Source organism: Arvicanthis niloticus, chromosome 10, assembly GCF_011762505.2.
Source record: "Arvicanthis niloticus isolate mArvNil1 chromosome 10, mArvNil1.pat.X, whole genome shotgun sequence".
Taxonomy (NCBI): domain Eukaryota; kingdom Metazoa; phylum Chordata; class Mammalia; order Rodentia; family Muridae; genus Arvicanthis; species Arvicanthis niloticus.
In genome coordinates this window covers 57,472,846-57,493,593 of record NC_047667.1, presented here as the reverse complement: position 1 = coordinate 57,493,593, position 20,748 = coordinate 57,472,846, and the positions used below count along the sequence as shown (strand labels likewise).

Genomic DNA, 20,748 nt, shown 5'->3' with positions numbered 1-20,748 from the left:
ATATTTACATGTAGTTACCGGGGACACAACTGTATTCCAAATCCTGTCTGGTTGTGATTTGGTTATCAAGTCTGGTGGAGGCTGCTTTAATCTATGAGTCTCACAGGAAGAGGATGGGAGGAAGCAGAGGGGTGTACCAGGGCTGGGATCCTTAGCCTCCGTGAGTGGTCCCTGCTTTACACTCTCACCTCCATCTCTTTATAAAAAGCCATGCTTTGTTTCTAATTATGTTATGTGTACAGTTCCAGAGGCAAGAGGGGCATGAGCCTAACCAGAGAAGACGGGCAAGTGCAAAGAACGACACATCCCCAAACAAGTTTCATTTATATAATGAAAATAAATTCTTACACCATCAACAAAAACACACCCAAGGATTTTTTTTTTTTTTTTGCGAAAAATATTTTTTAAATAAATTTTTGTCTTTTTTTTTACATTCTGATATACATATGTAACAAGGTTTATGGCACTGTAACCAGAATCAAATCAAAAAAAAAAAAAAAAAAAAGAAAAGAAAAAGAAAGAAAGAAAAGAAAGACGAATAAAAGGACGAAGAGGAAGAAGAAAGGGGGAAAAAAGGAGGAGAAAAGAGGGAGGGGAAGCCACTGGTACTGTTGAATTCCTGTCTCCAAGCTGACTTCATTCCTCACTCAGCTGCCAGCTCTATCTCAACTGCGCACTCCAAACACCATTTTTATTGCACAAGTGCCAGCAAAGGCACATGGTATAACGGTCAGTTTCTTTCTGATAAACAAACAAACAAACAAACAAACAAAAAGTTCTCTCAGACCCAGAGAAAAGGAAAAAATATCCGGAGCATGGAACAGACAAAATCGACACTAGCCTGTCTCAGAGAAGGTGTGAAGTGAGCTGAGACCACCGAGCTTGCCAGCCCTTCTCTTCGCACCAGTGAACACAATGGGCATGGTTTGGTGGGGTTTGCTTTCTACTTGGTTGTCCGGGTCGGTTCCAGGTCCAGAGTCTTTTCCGTTTCCTTTTGGTTCTTTGTAATTGAAGGGTGGTATCTTCGGTCTATGAGCCTGCACAGACTATTTACTGGATATTCTACAATAAAAGCTTACAAGGGAAATTGGGGAAAAACAAGTTTTATAATATTTTTATTTGTTGGCTTAAAAAAAAAAAAAAGACTTCTTTAACCTAACTGCAATAAGAGAAGTGAGTCTCATCGGCGTCAAAACTTACAGTTTTCTTTTACTTATTAAAAATAGAGTCTTTAGACAAGGTTGTTTCCTTTCACAAACACTCCCGATCTTAAAAAAAAAAAAGAGAGAGAGAGAGAGAGAAAGAAGGAAAGAAAAAAAGAAAGAAAGACAGAAAGAAAGACAGACAGACAAGCTAGAATCCACCTTCCTTCCTGTTCGTCCGGCTCCTAACAGAGCACGGCCATTTCCACCCTGCCTGCTGTCACACAACCGTCTCCATGCCCATCAGCTTTGGTGTAAGGATCCGTGGTGTCACGCCATTGTTTAGGTCTTCCTCAAACTCCAGCAACTGCCCCATGAAGTTGAGGTTCGGGGAGATAATTGGTCGTTTGCCTTTGACGAATTTGTAAGCGTCAGTCATAGTCATCCGTGTGTGCTTCATCAAGTAGGCGATGACGATGGTGGCGGATCGGGACACACCGGCCTGGCAGTGGATGAGAAGGCCCTTCCCACACTGATGAGCTTCCTCTGTGGGACAGAGAGACAGGTGGTAAGAAAGGGGGATAGAGGGAGCTTAACTTATGCCTGAGTCTGCGGTGTTCCCTTTTGTGCTGAGAGAATGGATTCAAATGGTTCCAAAGCATGATGCTCTGAGGGATTCTACATGTTCAAGTTGCAAGCTATAGAATTGGCCACAATCAGGAATGAGGAGTTGCCAGTCTGCATTTCCTTAAATTATTAAAAAAAAAAAAAAAAATGGGGTCGGTACACATGGCACAGGGTGCCCAGGGTGCACAGGGAGGGAAACAGACAACTGGCAGGAGTCAGTTCTGTCTTTCCACAATATGAGTTGGTGGGGATTGAACTCAGGTTGTCAGTCTTGGCAACAAGTACTTTTTATTCGCTGAGCCATCTCATCGGCCCTTCACTGTTTTGAGGGGGAGGGGTGTGTGTGTGTGTTTGTGTGTGTGTTGTGCGTGTGGGTGTGGGTGTGGAATGCATAAGTGCAGATGCATGTTCATATTTGTCTGTGGAAGGCCATGTTTGGTATCATGTGTCTACTTGATCACCCTCCATGTTACATGACACAGCATCTCTTGCTGAATCTGGAGCTCATTACTTCTGCTGGTCAAGATAGCCAGTTTGCTCTGGGGCACCCCATCTCAGTCCCTCATGCCATGGGACTCCAGGAAAGCTGCTACAGCTACATGACTTTTACGTGGGTTCTGATGATCCTAACCCCCATTCTCACGCTTGTATCATGAGTGTTTCACTGTTGAGCCATCTTCCCAGCCCCCTACTGCTCTATATTTAGAGAGAAAATAGAGCAAGGAAGTCATCTGTGGGAACAGCACATGTCACAGGAGATGGGGAAGGCAGAAGCTATACCTACAACAGGACACAGACAGTCATGAGAAGCAAGCTACTAAGCTTGTCATTTATGTTCCAGAGCTCTTTCTTGACAACCTTGTTCCTTTTGTATTTTCTCTAAAATCATTAACACTGACATAAAGGGGAAAAAGTAAGGAAAGGAGGAGAGAAAAAAATGGAGATTATGCCATGTATATGTCACAAATGGGCATATGTGACAAAGTGCTTCTGATTAACAATGTTAATTCCACTTTCCAGGTTATATGGCTACATGACTCATTAAAAACCAGTGCTATTAGCAATGTATCTTCCACATGCTAGACACACACACACACACTTTTTTTTTATCCTATAAATTATTCTCTATAAGCTAGCATTTAATGCATGGAGTTTTACTAAAGCTTCATGGAAGGGAAGGGATAAAGTTCAGCTGGAAAGTTCCTACACTCAGCTTCTCATCAGAGACGCCAAGTGTTATCAGTGAGGCTTGTAGAGTACTGATCTACTGCACAGCCCTCTGAAGAAGTGTCTGACTCCTCACCCCTGCATACGCTGATCCTACATGTTGACCATTTGGAAGGCAGGATTCCCAAGTAGCTCAGAATAGAAAGCAATAGAAAGCGGCATGTTTAATATTAAAAGCTTCAGATGCCTGCGAGCACTGGACATCTTTTGTGACACTTCTAGATTAAAACACATCCCCCAGGAAGTGTCCCCAGAGGAATGCAGGCCAATCATACGGTAGAGGAGAAGGGAGTAAAGAGACTTGTCCCTTAGCTTAAATCACCCCCACTGACTGCTTCTCAGCAGACTGAGAAACAAACAGGATGTAACTATCTCTCTCACCAATCTGTAGACAAGCTTGCTTCAAGAGATCCACGAGCAATGCTTCAGGAAAGTCTCCCTTTGTCAACACTAAATGACCTCCCAAACCAAGGCCATTGAACACGGTGCTATGAAATGAGTGAGGTGCACCATGGGTGTGACCACCTGTTCCACTAACACACTAGCCGAGTGACCTTGCGAGTCCTCTGAACCCCCAGGACTTTGGTCTTCCTGCTTGAATAACACAAAGGACACTATCTCACCTGCCTCTGGAGCTTTGGAAATGAAGTCATTTGATTCTGGGGTTAAACTGGCATTGTTAAACGAAACCTGAACATTGCTTAGTTTATATTAAACTCAGGTGAATGTTGTTATGCTGTGAACCTTGCTGTGTGCCCCCTGAAGCCACACTATAAAATTTCAGTTTAGCCAATCAGAGGGCAAGGAGAATAAAACCGTTCCCCTCCACCACCCCCTCCACCACCACCACCACCTCTCCCCACCCCAACCCCTCCCCCGTGATCCTGAGTTGTTCTGCAGGCTAAATGTTGCTTGTTATGAGTTTTGTTTTTCTTCTGAGAGAGGAGGTAAACCTGAGTAATCCAGAAGGAATGTAAGCACCGAGGCTGTAATCTCTTAGAACAAGCCTATCCCATGCCACTGGCCAAATGGAAAACAAGTTCCCAATTTCCTCCTTCTGAAATTAAGCAGGTGGGACTCTCCTTTATAACAGCCTCGAGAAACTAGGAACTTCATAGACCCGGTGATAAGCATTTCTTGTTCAGGATACAAGGCTTGGCTCGGATTTTAGGAATAAAGGACCCAGGGCGTCTTTGTATCCAGTGTTAGGAATTAACTAATAGAGCATGGTAAACACGGAAAAGAGTCCTGGCCAGAAGTCAAGAACACTCGGTCCTTTGTTTTTACAGGTAGAGGCATGTGGAGGTCAATGCAGGGCCTTACCTACTACCTTCTTTGAAATGGGATTTCCTGTGCTGCTGTGAACGCCAAGCTAGCTGTCCTGTGAGTATCTAGGGGTTGTCTGCCTCCTATCTAGTTACAGGAGAGAAGGCATTACAGACCTGTACTCTTACATCTGACTTTCCATGGGTTCTGGGGGGATTCGAACTCAGGTCTTCAGTCTTACACAGAAAACACTTTCCATACTGTGCTTCCTCCCAGCCCCCAGTTCTTTCTTGACACTAGAATTCCTGACATGAAAAGGTCATCTTACTTCTGAGTTCAGAGTCCACTCTGTCCTGCCAGAGTGTCCCTGGTATAGCTGAGCTCTGAAGGACAAACTAGAAAGGAAACCCGGCAGTTCAGAGCTGCCAACTTGCCAAAAAACCCATCCCCTCAGTGGCTGCTAAACTTGAGACTTTTTTTCTGGCAAAACCAGCAACAACCATGAGTGTTTTCTTCCTGGGACAGAGACCTATTACAACCCAAGGGGCTAATATGGGCAGCTTTGGGCTACCTTTGTGCTGATAAAAGCTGGCATCTCTTGGAAACAATGTTGAACAGCGGTCATCTGCTCTTCTTGTCCTAGTCACCTAGAGTCTCACTTGCCACAACACCACAAAGGCTACAAAGGCTAAGTTCTGCATGGAGCTGGTGGTTGCTTCCTTCTGAGGTTAGAGCCTACTACTGCTAGAATTTTCCTTCTTGGGTCCTACAGGGGCTTGATCTTTTCTGCTTCTCTGAGCCGGAGACAAATTGTCAAAGGAAACATGTACTAATGTCAGTCCTTATCACTCAGTGTTTTAAGAACTGAGATCACTCCGGCGGACAAAGACAGCCTACACCATCCTTCCATTTCTCCTCTGCAAGAATGAAGTGGATGGAGAAACTCGCCACAGCATGGCTTGCTTTTGAAGATGTTCCTTCAGAGCCAGCCCTTTCACGATGCTGCCTTTGCCTCAACCTCAAATGAAGAAGCCACACACTGTGACTCAGTATAATTCATGGTGCCCAGTGGAAATCTCTTTTCCTATTCTTGGTGAACAAAGCTGAGCGAGGTGCTCTGTGGAGGTTTGGGGACAGTTAAGTTGATGTCACAGTCTCTATTTGGTGCTTCCTTCAGGACTTGGAGGACATAGACTGGGCAGCAGGAATAGCTCTGAGCAGTTTTTCACGCTCCCTTTGAATCTTCTGGTCATATGGTATCTAAGTGCCAACCTCCACCAGGGCATTTTTGTTAACGGGAGGATGGAGGGTAGGGGCTTCTGCTTGAACATCCGTTGGACAAAGAGAATGATTATTGCTTTAATATGAATGTGAAATGGTCCCACAGACTCAAGTGTCAAATGCTTGGTCCCCAGCTGGTGGTACTGCTTCCAAAGGTTTCTAAAACATTAGAAGGTAGAGGCTTGCCTGAAGAAGTAAGTAGGTCCGACACTGTGCTACTCAAGGCCATATGCTGTCCCAGTCCCTCCCTTCCTAGTCACCATAAAGTCAGTAGACTTCATCATCAACCCCACTGCCATGTTCTGCCTCACCCCAGGCCCAGAGTCAGTAGTACCAAGTACTGAAATCTCCGAGATCGTAAGTCAAGATACTTCTTCCCTTTAAAACAACCTCTCCGGTGCTTGAGCCATGGCAACGGAAAGCTCACTATCTCAACTATGTCCATTCTCGTCGTTCTGAGACTTATAGGAAGGACTATGGATTAGGTAGGTTTTGTTTTGTTGTTGTTTTCCCTAACATAGGAATAAACTTCAGATCTTATATCAAAACCAGAACTACAGGGAAGAAAGACCCCCAAAAGGAGCCCCCCTCTGCCCGTGCTGTGGAAGATAGTTACCAATGAATTCGAACGCCTCTTCAAAGTACTGCCGCAGGTTTTGCTTGTTGCTATCAGTGGCTGGCAGCCTCTTGTAGTTGAAGAGGCCTTTCTCATAGTGGTACAGAGGAAGGTGCGTGGTGACGTTGATGACATAGCCGATGTTGAGCCTCTGCATGGTGTCTATGTCCTGAGCATCCTGTTCATTGCCAAGAAACAGGAAGGGCAGGATGGGCGTCAGCTCTGCGTTCTCGATGTCAGGGGTGGTGGGGACAGACTGAGGTAGCATGCTCGAGGCCGCAGATGCACCACCCCCCACCTCCCGGCACTCTTGAAGCTGGAGGGAGTTGTCACAGAGGTTTCCATGGTTCTGTTTAAAACTACTGAGTCCCCCTGGAAGGAAAACACAGAAATCAACATATGAGTAAAGCCCACAGGAAGAAAAAAAAAAAGTCAGCTTCCCCATAGAGATGGGTGTCACTGTGGCTATGGATGTGTTTTAACATTTCTAAAATAAAAAACAAGAACCAGAAGTCTGTTTTGGACACCCAGAGACAGCTTTAGAGGGCACAGTGCTCCCTATTGCAAAACTGGGCCAAGGTGCCTGGGAACAAGTACCACACAGCACCCAGTAATTTCATCAACCGAAAATCTGATTTGCTTTTAACAGACATATGGTCCCTGGCCTACATAGAACCTTGTACTTTGGGGGTTGAGAAAACCAGGGATGACATCGCCCTACAGAGGACTTCTGTTTGTCTCCTGGCACTGTGCACACATGTCTTGTAACCTTTATGATTCACTTCACAGAAGGACAAGTTCACTCAGCAGCAGAGCAGTTACAAGCAGGGCTTGTAGAAAAGCCAGGTTACACCGGCTAGTACCCGGCTGACCTGCTGGTTGAGATGCATAATCGTGTCTCTCTGAGTGTGAGTCCCAGACGAAGATAAACATAGGTGAAGTATTCAGTCCACCCTCAACCCCAGCCTTGCATGGCCCCTCCGCATGAACAAGCTATTTCTATCCATCTTATTTCTGCAGCTGCCCAAAGGGAGAAAACACAGAGGGAGGCTTGCCTAAGGTAAGTTAGGGCTGGGACAGTGACTCAGGATCTACATTATGGTTTCTTCCACACACGTCCTTGACATTTGTAGATCTTAACTTCCATAAGAATGGCATCTGAGAGTGGCCCATTTTTCTGTACTTAGCTTTTAGAGGATTGTAGGTACACTAACCCATTAACTGTGACCTCTGATGGATCTAACAACGCACACTCTGAGCTTGAAGCTTGCTCTAACTCCACGGCTTGAGTCTGAAACTCTTTGAAGGTTAATGCTGCACCAGTGTTCCCATGTTTAGCATGCAGATTCGGCCTTGTGTGAGGACTGAGTCACTTACGGAACTCGGGCAGGCACAGCTGTGCATTTAGATCCATGGTGGTGTTCATACAACACCATCTGTTTAATGGTGGAAGCAGAGAACTGGCTCCACAAAGTTGGCCTCTGACTTCCGCACTCACACACATACACAAACACAAACAACTTGAACGTACGCTCAACAATAGTAAGTTTTAAAAAGAAAGAAAAGGCTGAGTAAATACCCAAAATAAAATTATTAAATACATCTGTGGGATAATATGTACCCAGTAAAGCAATAAACTATAAAACCAAAGAAAATTCTTCTATTTAATGCTAAAGCAAAACAGCTAATTAAAAACTTTCTGAAAAAAAGCTTATCCATACAAAAAAAAAAAACAGTTAAGGAAATGTACCGGTCAGAGTTTGTCACTCAACTCTACCTTTCTTATGTTACACATATTTACACACAGACAAACCTGAAGGATTATGAAACTCAAATTCTACAATGTATATGAGAGAGATATTAGGGAACCTGAGGAGGGGTTACCAAATGAGTGTGAACCCCAGTAGAGCAGTGTTGGACATGTGGGGTCTTCCTGGTCACAGAGGTCTTGAGTATCCCAAGGCATGAGGCTGAAAGCACAAAGCCTGGACAGAGTTAGGCTCTGTGAACAGGGCAGGAAGTTCACTCGTCCACCAGCTTCTGAAGTGACACCAACCACATCCTTCCAAACAGTAAGTCTCATTTTTGACCACTAGAGTGAGTGACCTGAACAAAGCATGTCCCCAACTGAAGCACACAGCCAGCTGTATAACAGAACAAGAGTCATATTTTCAGTAGGGAATGGCAACAATTCACAGTCACCTCAGGAGGGCCATCCTGTACCCAGTCTACCTGTCAAAAAGGAGACAAGGAAAGGAATAAATGATTTTAAAATAAATGATTTTAGGAGAACATGTAAGAGCTTTGACGTCATTTGAATTTGTTTCTGTAATATAACTCTGCCTTTGCTGCTGTCTTCTGTGGTGAAATCATTATACCCAGGTGGCTAGCCCAGAGGAAACCTTCCAACTACAAAGAAAAAAATGCAAGACACCAGGGGAAAAAAATCTCACCAGTGACTGCTTAACAGCTAGAGTGTGAAACTGTCCACTGCCACTGTCCCAAACTCTACAGAGGACACTGGAAGAAGCTGTGTTGAAATCTGCTGGACTCCACAAAGCCCCAGTAAACAGCCCCATGCTGACCCTGCCAGGGGAACCTAATTCACTTCTTTCTGAAAGAAAAAAGGCACTGGCAACATTTTTTCCATCTAAGTTGGGAAGAGGACTGGGAAACTAAACTCAAAAGAAGAGGCTGGGAGGGGGAGGAGGCGTCTTAGTTCTTATTTAGTGTGTTCAAGCTGTAATTTGTCTTAAAGCAGCTAGTGTGAAAAAAAATAAAAGCATACCAAAACACCCTCCCACCCCCACACACAAAACAACCCAGCATAGAGCTCTTTAAAATTCAGTCTCTGCCCCTCCTTTCCCAGTGACATCAGCCAGAGGCTCCCCACCTGCCCAGTTGCCATAGCACTCACACAAAGACACACAATGACATCAGCTGGCATGATATCAGCTCTTTGAATGCAAACAATACAAGAAGAACTACTTTGTTTAAGGCCTTGGGTACAACTGTGTTCTGGGGAGCCAATGACGTAATGCTAACAGGTGGCAAGGGGCCTTCCATTTGCCTAATGGGGGAAAAACATGGGGGAGGGGTGGATCAGAGAGAATCTGAGACTGACACACTGAACGCTTCTACCGCAGGGTGCTGTGTGCCAGTGCGAAATGATGGGTGTTATATGTCTGAGCCTTGTGGGAAAGCCGCTTGTGTACTATCTGTAGGGAGAGAACAGGGAAAGGCCTTATGTGACTGTAACATCTCAACTGAACAAGAAAGTTCTCACTGAGGGTCTGAAGGGACAGCCTCCGGCTAAGTCTGCTCATGCCAGGCATCGATGCTCACACAAGACTGACGTGCAGTGTCACACTGAAATGGAGACTCTCTCCGGGATCGCATCACAGGTAGCACGAAATAGCAGTATCTCGCAGGGATATTTCAAAGAGCTCTGCATAGGGGTTGTTTGTACCTCTTAGGGGTGAGTATGGGGTTGGTAGCAGCAGAAGGTAAGAGCAGAGATAATGAGGTCATTTTTGGTCCTCCAGACCCTATCAAATGATTCTTTAATGAGGGGATTCTAATTCTGTTTGGCCTGACTATAGAAGAATACTCCACATGGGAGTGGGAAGATGGCTTAGTCAGTAAAGGGCTCACTTCACAAGCATGAGGATCTGGGTTTAGATCCCCGGTGTTCCTGTGAAAGCAAGGAACATTAGTACATGTCTGGAATCCTTGCATTGGGGAGGAAGAGACAGGGAGATCCCTGGTACCTCACTGGCCACACTGGCCATCCAGAGTAGCCAAATAAACACACACACACACACACACACACACACACACACCAAGAATAAAGGCATCATTAAGAAATCGTTGGAGTGGAAGCAGGAGAGTATCATGGGTGGAGACACATGAGCCCAGCCTCTAGTGAGGCCTCAGACTCCTAGGAACTTGAGTGAATCCCTTTCCCTTAGGAAGGCTCCATTTACTGTCAATCATATGTAACACAGCCTATGCACAGGGCTGGGGTAGAAGGTTTACAGATACATCACACGGCATCCATACATTCCATCCCATTATGCCCACATCAGTACCACGGCCCTCTCCTACATTCCATCCAATAGTGCCGAAGCTGCTGGAAGCTGAGCCTGCCCTGACAAAACCCTTGCCATGAGATCCTAGGCAGGTTTCTCATCTGTCTCATCCTCAGTTTCCCCTTACCAATGAGAGAAAATAGTAGTGCCTACACAATTCTACCCTAAGAACAAAATAAGCTAACAAATATAAAGTTTGCTGAAACCATATTGGGTATGTGATGAGTACTTTATTAGTAACTAGAAAAGAAAAGCCTTATGTCATACAAAAACCCTGACAAGTGAGCATTCTAGAATGTTCACATTTTAATATTTATTGATTGGTAGGTCTTACGTTGAAAAAGGATATTTCTCTGTAAGTTTGGTTCACTTGGTCCTATGTAGACCAAGGTGGCCTCAAATTCATGGCCTGCCTCAGGTTCCACCCAGAGTAGCACGTCATTACTCTCAGCTTACATTTCTATTTATGAAATAACTTGGAGACAACTTATGGAACTTTAAAGTATGGATAACAAAAGCAAATAAAGGTCCCCATCTTTCCTGAACAACAGATCTGATTTTCTCTCACCTGAATTAGCTTTCCCAATGAGATTTGGATTCCTGTTTTTGCCAGGAACTGGGTTTTTTAAAAAGTGAAATAGTTCTTATCCTTCTTCTCAACCCCCACCCCCAACTCCAAACTGGATATGTTTCCTGTGCACAGACAGTGTGAGGTTATCAATGCAAATATATTTGAGACACACACACAACAGTGCAGAGAACAGACATTTTCAAACCTTTTCTCAAAACCAGGTTTTCTTGGCTTTTAGTACATGGGCTTGAACGGCAATCATGAAATACCCACCCCCTCAAAAAAAATATGTCTGGATGCCACCTGCAGAGACCAGATGAGTTCAGTGGCAACCTCCAGAAGTGCCAGACTCTCAGTTTGGTGGGGAAACCCTTTTCTGTAGCCACACTTTCGCTCCAGTCCTTGTGAGCTGCTGCAGTGCCTTCTGGGATGTGATTCTCTGGCTGTAGGGCTAAAGAACCAACATTCACATGCTGAATCCATAAGCAGGAGACGCCGGTGCTCTACAGGACAGCCCTTGCATACACAGGCTTCATGCTAAGCTCAGAAGTGAGCCAGAAATTTAAGAACACTGTCAGCAGATAGAATTAGTGTCTACAGAAGGGTGGGGTGCTACTTACTCTAAAAGGGCGCTCTTACTGCTTACTGCAAGAACACTGATGACTACTGTTGACTGCCTTGCTTTTCTTACTGGGTTTCCAGGCAGGCCATTGGTAGGAGTGAAGATCAGGGAATGGATGGAGCAAGCCTGTAGTAAAACTCGGTCCTAGCCCTCACCACGCAAATTACCTCCAGTGGGTTATTTAAAATACCTGCATCTCCGTTCCCCCAACAATAATTTGGACATATCCATCCACAGACCTCAACACAGACACAATTCTACATAATATATCTTACAGATGATAGAATTACTGGCATATAATAAACATTATTTTATAGCTCCCTCAGTGGAAACAATAATATACCATGAAGTCTCCTGAGGTTCTGTAGGCACAAAGATAAGGTGAAAGAATAAAACCTAGCTCATGTCAAGTGTCTAAGGCAGAAATGTCCAGAGATGGGGACAGAGCACCTTAATAGGAGAAGTACACGGAGTGCCAGCTACAGCCATCAAAAGGGCCTCTACATTTCATTTCCTATGAACTTATTCACATGCTCCATAGATAGGAGTGGCCATTTGACAGTACCAGTGACTTTAAGTTCAGTACCGGGAGGCATGAATTAAATTATCTCAGGATCCAGCCCTGTGGGAAGTTCTATTAAGGAGAGAGAAGAGGAACAGAGGTGCTGTCTTCTAGCACATAAAGGACGGCACAAAGGCAAGTAGGAAACGAGGGGAAAGGGGCTGAGTCCAGTGGTTTTGTGGATGAGTACTAAGTAAAGAATATTCTAATACATATACCATCTGATGGCATCTTCAAACCAGCGTGGACTGCCTTCACTGTCAAATGCCCAGTGTATATGAAAAGACATGGTGAAGAAGGAGTCAGACCTGAAAACCAGTCTGAACACAAAGCAGGAGGGCTGCATCTTCCTGGGAACCCTGTCCCCTCCCCCCACCCTCTTTGCAGTTATCCCTTTTCTGTTCCAGTGTTTCAGAGGAACCAAGGAAGGGGAAAGACACCTCAGATTGGCAAGCAACAAAAAGTACAATCCTGACAAGCTTGCTTAGACTATATGAAAGAAGTATGTGTGTATTTGTAGAAATGATGTGTCAGAGTATGATATATGGTTTTAGAAATTCCAGAAATAAGATTATGATGGGATGCGGATATGGCTCAGTTGGTAGAGTGCTTACTCAGTATATACACAGTCCAACACCCAACATAATACCCAGCACCACATAAACTGCATATAGTGACATATACTTATAACCCTAATACTTGAGAGGCAGAGGCAAGAAGATCAAGTTCAGCCTGGGCCACTTAAGACTGTCACAAATAAACACAGGGAATTAGGAAACTACACACACACACACACACACACACACACACACACACACACAAAACAACAACAACAACAATCCAAAACTTCTGTGAGAAATGGAGTTCATTAAGGAAATAGTAATCTATAGAAAGGGTAAACAGAAATACACTATTTATATACACAAAGAATGTAGTATATATCTCAATAGCTGGTAGCTAAATTTTTTTCTCAGAACTACTCTGCAAAAGTTTCAGCAACCAGATGCATGTCTGTATGTAAGTGTGAACGAAAACAATGCTAGAATATTCTAGTTTTGAATTTATCTCTTCATGTGTATATTTTCAGATTAATAGCTTTGGTGGAAGCTAAGTTCTTGGGGAGAAGGACTCTTAAATCCCCTTGTCCAGGGCTCTAGCCATCTCCTACAGAGGACATGTAATTTGCTGAGATGTTAGGTACAACAGAAGCCATAGAGGAAGTAGGACGCTATGGTCTGAACTTATGAAAACCATTTGCAAACACTAAGACATAACATGAATCTCTCTCTCCCTGTCTACTTCAGTGACAAATCCTAGGTAGATATCACTTCAAAAATGCTATGTATGGCCAGGCATGTTTACACGCTACACACTACTTGCCTTTGAACTGGGGAGCCTAGAGGTGGGAGGATCAAGACTTCAAAGCCAGACTCAGTTATAGACAGAAAGGTCAAGGCCAGATTGGGCTACATGAAATCCTGTTTCCAAAAGAGACACAAAGCTCATCGCAAACTATCTTCTTACCTTAATCTAAAGGTCATTTTTGTTCTTTGTGTCTGTGAATATAACTCAATTGGATTTCATAACATTAAGAGATGAAAGGAAAAACAAATCTGGTAAATCTATACCAGAATTTGCTTGAATTTGGAATTCACTCAATCTTTTCTTTGGATTCTTGTGTTTGACAAAAGAATAGGACAGACCATAGATACTTATAGGAAGTATATACCTCTACACAGTCTTCTAAGCCTAGTTATTTCTGCTTCCCTCATAGTGCCTACTATGTTGAAAAACAAAACAAAAACTAGCCTTCTGGAAAGAAGCTATCCAGTCTAAAACACACTGAGAGACTCCAAATCAGTAACCTCCCTCCTGATATCCTTATGCCCTTAGTAAGAGGCTTTTTTCTAAATCTGTGGTGCTATATACCCGTCCATCAGCAGATAGGGGACCAACTGCTTATGTTTTGTTCATGATGCTTCAGATGTGTCCTTTGATAACATCTTTATAGTAACCTCAACATAAATATGCTTTTAGAAATCATGCCTGGGGTGCTGAGTGTTGGCTCAGTTAGTACAGACCTTACTTCGAAAACATGAGGACATGAGTTGGGATTCCCAGGACCCACATAAGAAGCATAGCTGGGTGCCCTGCATCCCAACACTGGGGAGATAGAGACAGGAGAGTCCCTAGAGTTCTCTGGCTAGCAAACAGTGCTAAGTTGGTGAGCCTTGGCTTCAGCAAGAGAGCCTGTCTCAGTAATGTGGAGTGATTGAGGAAGACACAAAATGTACAAAATGTCAACCTTTGACCTTTACATACACAGAGATTCATATATACATGAGCACACACATACACACACAGAGCAACATGTCCCCCCCCCCAAAAAATTCTTGCCTGAATATTTATCTACAAAATGTGGAACTGAATCAGAAGAACCTTATGATTTATTTTAAAAAATGAAAATCTAGCTTTCTTTGGAAGCCTTCCAAGATATGGTGACTCTAGAGTGTTTTGTCAGAGGTTGTGGGATTCCTCTCAGTCCCTGCCACCTCACTCTCCCCTCCTTTGAAGCAGCCGAGGGCTCTCTCAAGTCCATGCCTTACAGAAATGCTATAGAAAATGGCTGAGATTGAACTTCAGCCTGCTGAGGAGAGCCTATCCTCATCAAAAAGGCAGGCTCAGGTCAAAATCCCATGGTGGGAGGCAGGAGGGGGGGTTGGGGGTTCCACTACTCATCATAACTTGCAGAATTCAGACTTTAATGAGTAGCCTGTATTGAGGAAGACACACATTGTGTGTGTGTGTCTGTGTGTGTGTTTGAATAGTACAGGCAGATTGTTTGAGGCTACTTCACAAGTATGTAAATATAGGCTGCTTTTTTAAATCTGTTAGCTCATTTATTTACATTAGTACAGAAAGCACTGCCAGAAGCGACAGCTGATGACAGTCATGTAACTTTCCACAACAATGACAATTAAAGCGCTTTGGGCCTGCTTTCACGGGCTTATGACTTTTATGTGAACCGGATTCAAACTGTAAGATCTCTGAGTCCCGTGCCAGGAACCAGCTTGGGCTTTGCACAAATCAGTGTGATTCTAAGGGGAAGTAGCCCCAGGCTCCTTCCCATGCACCTGCAGCTGGCCTCTGCCTCCTGCCCCACCCCTTCCCCTATTCTGACCTGGACATTATATTGTGACATGTGCCTACCTGCCATCCACACAAACAAGAAATAGGTTGGGTGAAGGAGTGGGTAAGACAAGGTAAAAGGACAGTCACATTCTGGTTTCTCCAACCTTCCAAGTCTTACAGTGTTGGCCCTTTAGCTGTGGGAGAGCCAATTCCTGTTGCTTAAGTTACCCAGCCTGGGGTGTTTTGTTATAGCAACGGGTTGTGGTTCGAATGTGCTTTGAGCGAGTACTCAAAGTTCAAATACTAGGAGCTTTGTAGGGTGATGTTGACATGTGGTAGAACCTTTAACAGATGGGGCAGAGTGGGAGATCATAAGGCCAACACGTGCTGGGCTTGGAAGGGGTGAACACATTTCTTATATGACCCAAGTTAGTACCAGTGAGAGCAGGCCTAAGCCCTGAGCGCCTCTGGCTTCCACTCTTGACACATGATCTCTTTGGCATATGCTTCCACAACTGAAATGTTATCTACAACAAAGTCCTCACTAGAGGCCCAACAGATAGAGGCACCAGATCTTGAACTCCTCACTTCTAAAACCATGAAACCAATAAATATTTTTTATATCAAGTATTCAGCACTGAGTCTTTTGTTATCACAATAGAAAACTGACTAATATATAACCCAAACATAATACAGTACTGCTTTACATTTTATTTCTCAGTATAACTCTCTCCATACATGTTTATGTATATTAGAATACCTACTATTTAAGAGTCACACCAGAACTTGTGGGCTACCTAAGACAAGGCTCCTGAGAGCCAATCTAAGAATACCATACCTTACAGTCAAGCCAGAAATGGTCCAAGGTTGAGATGGTGGTAGGGGTAGGAGGCTGCCTAACCACTTGGCAAGCCATAAGAAGCAAGTGTATAGAACTTTCTAGAACTATAGTTCTATTTGCTGGTGGCATTCACAGAAGTTATCCTTTCTCAAAGGAATCCCCCAGTCTTATCATGGACAAAACCTGGCTCAAGCCTCCCCTGAGACATCTTTCTGAGTATAGAGTTGTCTTCCTTAGAGACTTTTTGTGTGTTTGGGAAGTCCTACCTTCTTTGGTTAAGCAAGAGGGAAGGAGGGCACATGAAGGTGGTGCTGCAAAGCTGAAGAGGAAGAATGTTAATAGTATGGTGCTATTAAACAAAGCCATATTTTCCCCAAGAGTGAGCCACATATTCTATGCTGCTCATTTAATTCTCTGAAGGCGGAGCAAGTAGTCTTTACTTTTCAGGGCAGAAGAGGCTTAAATAATCAAACATTGCTAAGCAAACAGATAAAGCTACTCATTAAACCAGCTTGTGGCACAAAAGAAAAACTTCCTTCACTATCCATGTATCCCTCCACCCCAGGACCACATTTATCTTAGACCCCAAATTAAACACATCGCAACTTTACATCGAAAATATGTTTCCCAATGGGATTTCAGTAAAGTCCAATAAATCTCTAGGAACATCAAGAGCAAGCCTCAAGGGACTACATTCTTCTACCGTGAAGCATTCCTACTGGAAATTACATTCAGAGGTCATCAAAAATCATCTATGATCAGAAGAGGGGAAGAAAAGACAAGGTTTACAGTGGAGACTGGAGTTGGGACTCATGTCTATGGTGATGAATGGAACTGGCCAATCAAATCCATAAACCACTCAAACATGTTTTGAAGGAAACCCCACACTCAAACAATAGCATTTACAACCCTGGATTTTGGAGTGATCTGAAGGTCAAAGGGCTTTGGCTAGAGGAATTTAGGAAGCCACAGGGAAAGGTTCCATTGCTCCTTTACAATTTGGAATGCTTTCTTGAGCCAATGTTTTCAGTCCACAAAAAGTATAGCAACAGCTTCCTTAAGTCAGAGCTAAAGTCTATATTTGGCAAGAACAGTTAGCAAGGATAAGTATTAACCATCAACTGCCAGAAAGAGAAGGCAGGAGCTGTCTCTGCAGTCACATGCTATAGTCCAATCACCCACAATGGCTGAGCTCTGCAAGGTCAAACTGAAACCAGGCATGGTCTCCATTCACAGGAAGAGATAGGAGGGAGGGTCCGGAAAGCTCTGGTGGTGGCTGTTGTAGTGCCAGAATATAGTATCAGGTCAAAAGCTAGGATGTCCTCATCTGGTAGACCGCATCATGGTCCAACAATACAGCCTGCTGGCCTAAGCTGGGATCATATACTATCAACATGAGCTCGATGTAACTGGAAAGCCATCCCTGTAGCCATCACTGCAGCCCAGGTGGTGAAGAGCAGAAAAGTGACCCTGTTTGCACTCCATATCTGCCAGCCTAGGAGTTCCCAGGCACACTCCCTAAAGGTCATGTCCAGTGTGGCATAGGGTGGAAGATGTCCTGAGGTCAGGGACTCACAGAGCAGCTCTTCTTTCCATACTGAAGGGACTCGAGGTTCTTGTTTATGGCATTTATAGCCAACTTCTTGGAAGCAAGCTCGTGGGTAATCATCTCATTCTTTTCCCCCCTGAGCACGCCTTAAGCTCAACAAAGCCCTACTTACTACAACACAAAGCAGGCGGAGGTGAGCCACAGCAAGAACAGTCAGTAGGTGAGTTATGGGACTTCAATGATCTATTCCAAGGTTCTCTGTGTTTGCTGGTCACTCTTCCAGGCCATTCCCTGTGTGATACTGTGATACTAAGCAATACACACACCACCTGTGTCTACCTCCTGGTATCCAGCTCCTATGACTCTGGCAATCTCCAAAGAGCGACTATGTGTATGCCAATGAGGTGAGTGGCAGTCTGGGAGTCCTTAACACCTTCCACATGGCAGTGATACCATAAAGTAGAAAGCAGGGTTAGAGGCCAGGGAATTTCAGCTCCAGCCCTCAATCTTGATCTAGAGATGAAGATGAAATTGAATTGCTCACCTATGGCCAAAAATTTAATCAATCATTCTGACTTAATGAGAACTCCATAAAAACTCAAAAGAACAAGGTTTGGAGAGCTTCCAGATGGCTGGGCCATGTGGAAGTGACTGGAGGAACAGTGTGCCTACATATGACACGAGACCTGCATGCCCCTTCCCACACGCTGTCTTACACGTCTCTGCTGTCTGCCCATTCGTGTGCATGCTTTATAATATCCTTTATAATAAGCAAGGTCACTAAATGTTTCTCTGCTTTCTGTGAGCTGTCATGGCAAATTAATCAAATCTAGAGAATGAATTCTAGAACTTTCATTGACAGCCAGCTGGTCAGAAGTGCAAGCGACACCCTGGGACTTACAACTGGTACCAGGAGTTGGGGAGTTCTGGTATATTTGGGCCTTTTGCCTGTGGGATTTTTTGTTTGTTTGTTTGTTTGTTTGTTTGTTTGTTTGTTTCGAGACAGGGTTTCTCTGTGTAGCCCTGGCTGTCCTGGAACTCACTCTGTAGACCAGGCTGGCCTCAAACTCAGTAATCCACCTGCCTCTGCCTCCCAAGTGCTGGGATTAAAGGCGTGCACCACCGCCGGCTTGCCTGTGGGATCTTATAGGATTTCCAAGGAACTGTGTGAAATGGTAGGGCATCCTGCTGCTGTCAGCTGAGGAACTATTCAAGGGGTAGAAGAAACCTTCTCAGAATTATTCAGTATGGGGAGGGTGCAGGGGTCTGTTGTCTGTTCTCATAACAAAATAATTGAGGCTGAATACAAAGACAGGAGATTTGTTTAGTCCCCAATTTTAGAGACTAAAACTTTAAACAGTAAGGCACCACCTCTGGTGAAGGTCACCTTGGCTGTATCACACCATGACGGGTGGCATCAGAGGTGGGATGGGGAAGAAGAGGGGCAGAAAACCAGGGGAACAGCAGCACTAGGGTGCCCACATCTTTTCTCATCTTTATTTTTTTTTTTATAATGACTCTCTCAGGTTTCCACAAAACCAGTCTCATTCTCTTCCATGCCCAGTGGCCCAAGTTGACTTCCTATGAGGTACCACAACATCACTATGTTGGGGAAGACATTGTTTCCAAAACATAGACACTTGAGGGCCACATTCCACCATATCCTAACCATAGCAGAGCAGAGAGCTTTGGTTTCCTCTGAGACCCATGCAGGGCTCAGCACCTGTGGTCTCCTAAAAGGGTTCTTCCTTTAACTCCTTGACCATATATATCACTGCATTTTATTATCTTCAGAACATCTGCTACTATCTGAAATCATCAACATCATTTTGTATTATTATTATTATTATTGCTAAAAAGTGGAGCCCAGGAAAGCAAGGGTGGTATTAGGAAGTGGGGTATGTCCACTCAAGGTGCTGGTGGCAGGCTGCCCCATGCCTCTTTGGTACAGGCTCAGGAAGGTTGTTTGGTGTTTTCAGATCCTAGTTTACTTCTGGGTAAAGTAGAGCATCAATGGGCAACAGAATTGATGCAATAATTAAATGAACCACTACTAAATGAGTTATTCAGAGAAATTGCATTCATTCACTCTGTCCCGTCTGCTCTGAATAGCAAGTGCTCGTTAAATATTTTTAGATGAGATGAACATCGGAATGAGCCAGAAAGGACCATTAATTATGTGTTGTTCCGCACTGTGCTAGGGATTTGGGAGATTAAAAATAGTCCCCAAAGATAAATCTAATTGGAGAGAAAAGAAGAGATGAGGATGAGGAAACATTAGAAAAACTGTAGCAAAGTGTCAATGCCAGAATGTTCTGAGAACACTGGGAGATGGGCCTGGATGATACCACAGGCCACAACTCATGCAAGCAGGTGCAGGAAAGATAAACTCTGCTGTTCCCAGGCTGAGGAATAGGCAAAGAACTAGTTACAGGACCTTACACGTGACAAATGGGCCCATAGGTGGGGGAACGAGATCTGTCATACTTGGTGGCCTCTTGCCCCTCCCTCCTATCTAGCCCCTCCCTCTTCTCCCATGCTCCAGTCTCGGGATATCCTTTATGTTCTCTGGACATCCTTTATGAACAACACTGACAGAGGTGGGTGAAAAAAAGTTGTGAGGAAAAATGGTCACAAGGGACACCCAGGGTGAGGGAGGTCGGGAAACAGGCCCTGAATTCAGGTCAGTATGCATTTATGAAGTACTCACAGTGGGACACATAGCTTTGTCCAAGCATATGCCTAAGATAAGTCTGGTTTGGCCCTTAGACCTGGCAGCAGCTCTTCCATCTAAATAGGGTCAACAGTCACAGATACTTTGAACAGAGTCTTTCCTGGCCCAGTGGCTGTTTCTCTCACAATACCAGATCTACAATCAGGCATTCCCTCTTATTATTAACTCTGAACTAGCAGGCTGGTTATTTACATTTGCGGTCACTTAAAATCACATTATCAAAGAAATGGAGAGACAGCTCAATGGGTAAAATACTTACTGGGCAAGGATGAGAATGTGAGTTCAGATCCCAGCACTCACAGAAGAATCCAGACATTCCGAGGAGGCAGAAACAGGAGAATCCCAGGGACTCACTGGACATACCAGGCAAGCACAGGAACACACACACACACACACACACACACACACACACACACACGAGCATGCATGCACAAGTCACACACATAGACACCCACATACACACACAAATAAAAAATAAATAAGATAC

General features: G+C 44.2%; 1 protein-coding gene across 2 annotated transcripts in view; it reads right to left on the bottom strand.

The window, feature by feature from the left end:
• Positions 1-313: 313 nt before the first annotated feature.
• Positions 314-20,748, bottom strand: part of Dusp10 (dual specificity phosphatase 10) — a 39,844-nt gene continuing 19,409 nt past the window's right edge. For both annotated transcript variants that reach the window (XM_034513589.2, XM_076941572.1), the window contains exons 3-4: positions 6,160-6,531; positions 314-1,688 (exon numbers count right to left, since the gene is read on the bottom strand). In XM_034513589.2, coding sequence (XP_034369480.1) covers positions 1,423-1,688; positions 6,160-6,531 — 638 coding nt within the window. In that variant the 3' untranslated portion in view covers positions 314-1,422. The remainder of the gene's footprint in view (positions 1,689-6,159; positions 6,532-20,748) is intronic.